Source organism: Carassius auratus, chromosome 38, assembly GCF_003368295.1.
Source record: "Carassius auratus strain Wakin chromosome 38, ASM336829v1, whole genome shotgun sequence".
Taxonomy (NCBI): domain Eukaryota; kingdom Metazoa; phylum Chordata; class Actinopteri; order Cypriniformes; family Cyprinidae; genus Carassius; species Carassius auratus.
The window spans coordinates 1,335,958-1,345,536 of NC_039280.1; the positions used below are offsets into that span (position 1 = coordinate 1,335,958).

Consider the following 9,579-nt stretch of genomic DNA (forward strand, 5'->3'; position numbering starts at 1 on the left):
AATGGTTTTTAGGCTGTTTTTAGGGTGTTTCTATGGGATTGCTGGGTTATTCTGGGGTGTTGCTAGGGTGTTTCTATGTTTTTCCAATGGTTTTTAGGAAGTTTCTGTTTTTAGGATATTTCTATGGGATGGCTAGGTTATTCTGGGGCGTTGCTAGGGTGTTTCTAGGGTGTTCCAATGGTTTTTAGGCTGTTTTTAGGGTGTTTCTATGGGATTGCTGGGTTATTCTGGGGTGTTGTTGGGTGTTTCTATGGTATTCCAATGGTTTTTAGGAAGTTTCTGATTTTAGGGTGTTTCTATGGGATGCCTGGGTTATTCTGGGGCGTTGCTAGGGTGTTTCTAGGGTGTTCCAATGGTTTTTAGGCTGTTTTTAGGGTGTTTCTATGGGATTGCTGGGTTATTCTGGGGTGTTGCTAGGGTGTTTCTATGGTGTTCCAATGATTTTTAGGAAGTTTCTGTTTTTAGGATATTTCTATGGGATGGCTAGGTTATTCTGGGGCGTTGCTATGGTGTTTTTATGGTGTTCCAATGGTTTTTAGGAAGTTTCTGATTTTAGGGTGTTTCTATGGGATGCCTGGGTTATTCTGGGGTGTTGCTAGGGTGTTTCTATGGTATTCCAATGGTTTTTAGGAAGTTTCTGATTTTAGGGTGTTTCTATGGGATGCCTGGGTTATTCTGGGGCGTTGCTAGGGTGTTTCTAGGGTGTTCCAATGGTTTTTAGGCTGTTTTTAGGGTGTTTCTATGGGATTGCTGGGTTATTCTGGGGCGTTGTTGGGTGTTTCTATGGTATTCCAATGGTTTTTAGGAAGTTTCTGATTTTAGGGTGTTTCTATGGGATGCCTGGGTTATTCTGGGGCGTTGCTAGGGTGTTTCTAGGGTGTTCCAAAGGTTTTTAGGCTGTTTTTAGGGTGTTTCTATGGGATTGCTGGGTTATTCTGGGGTGTTGCTAGGGTGTTTCTATGGTGTTCCAATGATTTTTAGGAAGTTTCTGTTTTTAGGATATTTCTATGGGATGGCTAGGTTATTCTGGGGCGTTGCTAGGGTGTTTCTATGGTGTTCCAATGGTTTTAGGCAGTTTCTGTTTTTAGGGTGTTTCTGGGGTGTTATTGATGGCTGCTAGGTGGTTCGTTAAAAAGGTTAATCTCTACATCTTAAGCAAATCTCTTCAGACACATGATTTAAGGAATGGCTGAAACCTGGACCACACACTCCAGTATCCCTGCAGCATCAGTCTTTAACCAGAGCAGGATCTGTCAGATGTGTCCAGATGCTCCGCTCAGCCTCTGATTTCAGGAATCCTCCACTCAGACTAATTTTACCTTGGTGGCAGCGTGACACGACACACTGTTGCTAGGAAACACTGCTGCCTAACTTAGCGCAACTAAATAATACTACAGACAGGAAATGCTCCTTCAGAAGCATACAGCGAAATGCACCGCAGAGAAAACAATGTGACTGACTAATACAAACACACACACACACACACACACACACACACACACACACACACACACACACACACACACACACGCTATCAAAGCCAGAGAGAGATTTAGTCCCTTGCATTTACTGTCAGGTCTGTTCTAAAGTGTTAGTGACAGGCCCAAAACAAAACAAGCACACTTTTATTTGGCACAGAATCCTTGTCTCCCTGAGGAGCCCCCAGAACTAAACATGCAATTACACAACAAAATCCCTGCGAGCAGACGTATGCGCACACACACACACACACACACACACACACACACACACACACACAGCTTTCTAAATGAGCACACATCATAGACTTCTATTGTTTTGATATAAAGTGAATATTAAAGACTCCAAACTAATAATCATTTCACCACTGAGTGTGAATTTCAATCACATTCAGCTCATTTCTTCATCTGTCCAATATCAACTGGTTTCTGGAAATAAAATCTAAAACTAAGACTAAAAACTAAATTAAATATAAAGAGTCATGTATAAAATAAAAAAGACAAAATAACTAAAATCATAAAACTACAAAAAAACAATTATTTGTACTACTATAAAACTAAATAATTACTATTATTTACTATTATTACTTGATATAAAATAAATGTTGACTGAAATTAAATAAAACTAACTTAAAATGTACTTATTATATTTAAACTAGTTTCCAGTGAAACATTTCTCATTTTTATTTAGTTTAACTTTATGAACTAACATAACTAAAACTAACACTGAAATAAAATGGATAAAAACTATAGACATTAAATAATAATAATAATAATAATAATAACAACACAATATAGTAATAAAAAAACTAACTAAATTAAAATATGAATAATCAAATAATTTAAACAAAAATAGCAATACATAAAAAAGTTTTAAAAAACTTGACCAAACCACAACAAAATTATTAAAATAAATACAATTAAAACAAAACAAAATCAATAAAATAAAAGCTAACATAGTAAAATAAATAAAATCACTGAGGTGACTGGGTGAAATAAATAGAGATGCATACTGTCTGCTCCATAGGCCTCATCTTCATTCACATCTTACACACATTTTCAAAACTTTACACACAAATCCAAGACCTGCACACACAAAATGCAAAATGCCTCACATCTCTTGCAAAATGCATTCAAAAAATCACATTGGCAAACACCTTTGCCAATAGTCAAGTCAAGTCAAGTCTAGTCACCGTTATTTATACAGCTCTTTTTAAAATGCAGATTGTGTGAGAGCAGCTTTTGCTCTGGCCAGACGAGTGTAGCTGTGTGCTGATGGTGTTGATGCTGACACACACCTGTGTATGATGTGCTGGCTCTGCAGGTAATCCAGCACCAGTGTCATCTCACACAGGTAGAGTTTGACCGCATCCTCGGTGAACTGCACGTTCTGCTGCAGATGATAGCGCAGATCTCCTCCTAACAGCAGATCCACCACCATGAACATGTCCTCCTCGTCCTGGAACGAGTACCTGGAGCACAGGTCAGAGGTCAGAGGAAGTGACATCACACAGCTCTCATTTAACAGAATAAGTCAAATAAAATTAAATGCAAAATAAATAAATACAAAAATTCAAGCTAACTGCCAAGCAAACATCTCTCATTTTTTGTTTTAACGTTACTAAAACTGAAAATAAACACTAATTTTTAATTAATTTATTTAGAAATAAAATACAAAGTAAAAGAAAACTAATTTTGAATTTATATCAGCTACTTGCCAAGGCAACATTTATCATTTGCATTTTTTAAAATAAAATAAAACTGAAACTGAAATTAGAATAAATAAAAACTAAACCGACATAAAAGATACAAATGACATAAAATAACTTAAAATTACTTAAACTTTAACAAAATGTAAAAATTGGATTTAAAGAATTAAATCGATTTCATTTGTTAAAATTTGGAAAAAAAAATCAGAAAAATAAATATATTTCAGCATTTCTTACTTTTATGTAGTTTAACTTGATGAATTAAAATAACTAAAATGCCAATAGAAATGAATAAAAACTAGACATATTTTAAAAACATGAATAATTATAAAAACAACATTACTAAAAATGTAATTACATTTGAATATTAATAACTTTTTTATATTTTATTCAGAAATCAATTGTAAAAGAAGAACTATGTTTATTTCAGCTAAATTTATTTAGCATAAAATAAAATTGAAAAAAAAAATGATTGAAAGCGATTTAGACGTTTAAAAACAAAACTAAAATGACAAACACAAAAAAGAATTTGCTAAAATGTATCAAAAATGATTATCAATTCTAAATATTAATTAAAAAGTATGAATGCAAAATATAATTCAACATATTATTTCAATTCAACTTATTAAATAAACATTTGGAAATATATTAAAATCTCTAATAGTATGTCATGTCAGTGACACTAAAAGAACAGGAGTGGTTGAAGTTTCCATCCACACTGAATATCTTTGAGTCCCTCGTTCTCATTCTATACTCATGAGAGCACTTCTGTGAGATGCCCATCATCACCACATCTATTACAGATCCGGCCGCTCTCCATTCAGTCTGACAGAGACCGCATCACACTCTTATTAAAGATCACACGGTCAGCGGAGGATCTTTAAAGTCTGAGAACCACAGATCAGTCCGATTAAAGAGAAATCATCTCGGATTCATCCTTCAGTCCAAACCTGAACGAGCGACTCAATTCTGGAAAAGTAGATAAAACCCCCTGAGGTTTCTCAATATATCTTCTAAGAGAGGGGAGTGAATGATGACAGAATGATCTTTTTTTTTTTATTAAGAATTATTATTATTTTTTTACTCAAAAAAACAGCTGGAACAGGCACAAACACACACGAGTGGCTTTTTTTTGTTTTGAAACCCAAAGTTTACAATGTTATATTTTGGAATACTTTACAATAGAAATGGTCAAACCCAGTGTGGCTTTTTTTTTCCCTCCACCATTAATTAACTAATTGAGAAGCCAAAAGCTGCATATTTGTAAGAAACAAATCCATCATTAAGATGTTTTTAACTAAAATATCCATATAAAAGAGTCCATAATCTGTAATAACACTTCCTCCAGTGAAAAAGTGCATCTCCTGTTGTCTCTCACAACACAATCCAGACACAGATTTGTGTTCAACACTGATAATAATCAGAAATGTTTCTTGAGCAGTAAATCATCATATTATTCTGATTTCTGAAGATCATGTGACACTGAAGACTGGAGGAATGATGCTGAAAATCACATAAATAAATTAAATTTGAACACAGATTCACACAGAAAACAGCTGATTTACATTAGAATAATATTTCAGAATTTTACTGTATTTTCTGTATTTGTAATCAAATAAATTCAGCCTTGATGAGCAGAAGAAACTTTAAAAACATGGCAGTGTATATCTCAGATGACCTGACAATGATCACAATTTGATTTTTGCCTGAACTGTTCCTTTAAGTTTTACACAGGGACAGATGATAAAACCTCTAAAGGACAATAGTTGAGAAGTGTGTTAAAACTGCAGCATGACAGCAAGAGAACAGGAGCGACGGCCTTTATTCACTCCAACACCACAGCAGGAGCGCGAGGAGGAAGGTTAGCAGACCGCAAAGAGTCCGAACGGCTGAAATAACCAGGCCATGATGACAAATGAGACGAGGGATGCAGAGAGAGAGAGAGAGAGAGAGAGAGAGAGAGAGAGAGAGGAACACATGAAGAGGAAACAGAGGGAGTACAACGTTTCCTCAAAAAATTCGCAGTGTCCCAGATATAACGGAGCGCTCGTCTGCGCTTCACGAGCGACTCGAGGCGACACACACACACACACACACGGTTCCTCAGAGTATTTCTCCTGAATGTCCCACAGCCAACGCCTCTCCACTGGCCTTATTTCACAAGGTGCCTTCATAAGGAACGTCCTGAATGAACCTCACAAGTAACTTGAGCTGAGAAGTTGAGGAAAGTTTTACCATAGAGATGGGTCTCCACGTGAAGAAATCAAGGAGAAGGTAAGGAGTCGAACATCTTTAGCAAATCCTGAACTCAGAGGAAAGACAACGAACAAGTAATTCAGCCAAAAACTGCAGCGCAAAAGAAGATATTTTGAAAAATACCATTGTCCACAGTGAAAGTCAAATGGGGTCCAATGTTGTTTGGTTCCCAAAGTTCTTCAGAATATTTCCCACAGAAGAAAGATGACATGACTTAGAGTAAATCATGAGAGAATTAAGTTTTATTTTACTGGAGTTTCAACTTCATCCTAGAGATGTTTCCCTAATATAGATATAATATAAAGATGGATCAAATGCAGAAGAAAAAAATATTTTCCAGCTGAAACCAACGACTACCTTGATCTGGACCAAAAACTCGCTTTTAACAATTTTCGAAATCATATTTTTCCATTGTGCATTCAAATTAATCTCAAACTTTATTTTTTATTTTTGTATTAGGTTAAAGAAAATAGAGCTTACACAATAATACACAATAAAAACATCATAATAAAAAACATGACTTTTGCAAATGTAAAAAACTGAGTAATCTGTTTTACTCTGAGGTCCACTTATAAAGTTATCAAGCTTTGTACTTAAAAAAAAAACTTTTTAATCTAGAAGTAATAGGTTATTTTCAGAAGGATTGTAGAATCAGAAGTAAACGCCCACTGCTGTGATTGGCTAACAGCTGTGTATGATTGACAGCGTACATTCATTCCTCACAGATGCACGCTGCTGTGATTTAGTTTAAAAACGCATAAATAACTCAGTACATATCAAACGATATGTTTAACAGACAAAGCAATAGTGAGCACGTAATGAAAACCCCTATTTCTGCGGAGGCGGTGCTTATCCACACTATTACATCATAGAGTATAACATTTCACAAGATGCTGTTTTGGCAGACTGATGTCAATATAAGCTGTTTTTAGACTAACAGTTTTAGTTTTGAGTTCTGAAACTTATGTTATTTTTAATCAATACTAAACACTTTGCTTTAACAACGTTTTGATTTGTTATGATTTGTTATATAATTGAAACTTAGTGAAATAAAATAAATGAAAACTATTAAGACGCATTAAAAAAATAATAAAAGTGACCAAAACAACGAATTTATATTATAATTTATAATATTAATAATAAAAATAACATTTTATTCAAAAATTAAAAATTGACTTGTTTCATTTAGTTGACAAACAAATTTCTAATTTTTATGTAATAACTAAAACAGAAATTAAAATTTATTAAAACTACAGAGACACATACAAAAAACTAATAGAAGTGACAAAAAAACTAAAAAAATAATACACCAATGTTTAAGTAAAATTTCAATGAAAACTGGAAATATAAAAAAAAAAGATTAGTATCTCACTGACACTAAAACAACTTATTAACTAACTAAAATAAATGATTCCAATAAAGTATTTGAAATTGAAATTGAAGTAAAGAATTGAGGATTTGATCTGGAGTCATTAGTGAGATCTGGTGATTGATCAGTCAGATGATTGTTTATGTGATGTTCGTTCGCTCAGGTCTGACCTCCGTGAAGGTGATCATTGTGTTTTACACACGGTGTGTGTGTGTGTGTGTGTGTTTATGTGATGGAGCCGTTCTCCTGCTGCTTCATGACTCAGAGCGGGTAAATGGATACAGTAATTATGACTTTCTGCAGACGTGACATTTTAAAGGCTTAAAGAGAGTCTGTGCTTCCTGTGAGGAGGAGGAAGTCCTCTTTATTTCCCAGCCTACAGCAGAAGCTCCTGACTTACAGAGAAAGCTCAGTGCTTTCAGGAGAGACACACGAAAGCTGCTTCTGAGAGAAAAGAGAAAATCCTCTCTGCTTCAAAACAATCATTATATATACACTGTGTGTGGAGATGAAGCTGTCAATGTCAAACTGTCCTTCCCCACTTCACATACTTCTGTGTTCAATAAAGTGTTACTGTCCTTCAAGAACTTCAAACCCACTCACACACACACACACACACACACACTCACACGCACATGTGTGACTCTCAGAAAAACCCCTCTCTCTCTCTCTCTCTCTCTCTCTAGAGAGGTAAAAGTATGTGCTTTTGTAAAATCAACAGATCATTTTTTTGCACTGTTTTAGATTAGGAAGCTTTTCTCATGACAATGTTACATTTGCTCATAAATATGTTGCTGCAAAGAGGAATACGATTTATTTGATAAACTTTATAGAGGGTGAAGCAAAGTTGGAAATATGATAAACAAGAAAACAGACAATAAAAGGTTAATATTCCCCAGATTCTGAACTGACATGAAAAGTTTTCTTAAAAAAAAAAAAAATCACAAATAATTTAACGGTTTCAAATCAAATTTGGTTGATAAAGAATTTTTTTTTTTTTTTAGGTTTTTTTTTTTTTTTTCAGAGAATGTGTGAATGTAGTTAAATTATTATTATTATTTTTATTATCTCTCTCTAAGTCTTTCAATCTATTTCTCCATCTCTGTCCCTCGTGTTGGCAGTGATTAGGAACAGAAAGCAGGCAGATGCTTGGATATTTGGTTCTCTCTGAGGAAGTGTATTTCTCCTCACAGTGTGGTTTCTGTCAGGCAACAGCTGTGGACGTGGAGCTGATGTTTCCACACATATGGACCGCGGAGCACTAAACGACAGGTATTATTTATAAACGACGAGACGTTGTGTGCATATGCTGGGCTGATGAAGCCCCTCCATCATGAGCGGAGAGAAAGAGCCATTGTTTAACAGACGGAGACTGGAAGAGAGCTGTCATGCTGGAGCAGCGTGGGAGAGAGAGCCAGACGCATTGTGTTCGGCCTTTCATTCGTTCTGTACAGCTTTGGCTTTTGCAGACGGCCGATCAGGAGCAATTCAGAGTGTTTTTTCTGTTTCAGGTTCAAGAGCCTTGATGTGCAGTGAATGATTATCTACAGAAAAGTAAAGCATTCTGATGCTCAGATGGAGCGGACGCTCACACACACCAGCTAAAATTATCATTACAGAACGACTTTCTACTGAATTTACATTCATGCATTTGGCAGATGCTTTTGTCCAAAACCACTTCAGGCACATTGCATTCAAGGTTTAGACTTCATCAGTTCATGCATTCCCTGGGAATCGAATCTGTGACCTTTGAATTGCAAGAGAATTGCATGAAAAAATGCTATGCATTTACATTTCACAGTTAATATTAGACATATTAGACAACAAGTGTGTCATTGCAATGCTCTGCAGTGAATGGGTGCCGTCAGAATGAGAGTCTGATAAAAACATCCCAATAATCCACAGCACTCCAGTCCATCAGTGAACATCTGGAGAAGACAAAACCTGAAACACATCCAGCATTAAGATGATTTTAACTCAAACACATAGAGTCTATAATCCAGAATAACACTTCCTCCAGTGAAAAAGTGTTCTGGTCTGAATCAGGAGAGAAATCTGCACAGATCAAGCAGCGTTTAAACAGATCTAAACTAATCTGTGAGAGACAACAGCAGATGCACGTCTTCACTGGAGGAAGTGTTATTCTGGATTATAGACTCTATGTGTTTGAGTTAAAATCATCTTAATGCTGGATGTGTTTCAGGTTTTGTCTTCTCCAGATGTTCACTGATGGACTGGAGTGCTGTGGATTATTGTGATGTTTTTATCAGACTCTCATTCTGACGGCACCCATTCACTGCAGAGTATCCATTGATGACACACTGATGCAGTGCTACATTTCTACAAATCCCATCTGAAGTACATCTTGAACTTTCCAGCATTTTTATCTGAACTTATTCCCTGAAGTTGCACTATGCAAAAATTAAAATGATGGAAAACGAGTCCCATCATCATGCACATGCAGAAGACACGAGAGAATCGGAGGAAGCACAGGATAGTCACCAGAGGTTTACTAAAAACACATGTTCAATCTCCTGAAGGATCTCAAGCTCTCTAAAGACGTTCCGGACCTCGTCCCGCTCGATGCACTGCTGCTTGTTCATGTACTTCATGGCGTACATCTTCTCCGTGTCCCTCTTCTGCACGATGCACACCTGAAACACACACAGATGAACACGTGATGAGACAGACATCACAGGCCACGCTAACGAGAACACACACATCAACACGAACCCACGCTCTGATTCTGTCAGACTTCTGCTGTGGG

General features: G+C 36.0%; 1 protein-coding gene across 2 annotated transcripts in view; it reads right to left on the bottom strand.

The window, feature by feature from the left end:
• Positions 1-9,579, bottom strand: part of LOC113056610 (serine/threonine-protein kinase 32C) — a 51,988-nt gene that overhangs the window by 22,795 nt on the left and 19,614 nt on the right. For both annotated transcript variants that reach the window (XM_026223381.1, XM_026223382.1), the window contains exons 3-4: positions 9,315-9,466; positions 2,777-2,950 (exon numbers count right to left, since the gene is read on the bottom strand). In XM_026223381.1, the coding sequence (XP_026079166.1) occupies positions 2,777-2,950; positions 9,315-9,466 (326 nt within the window). The remainder of the gene's footprint in view (positions 1-2,776; positions 2,951-9,314; positions 9,467-9,579) is intronic.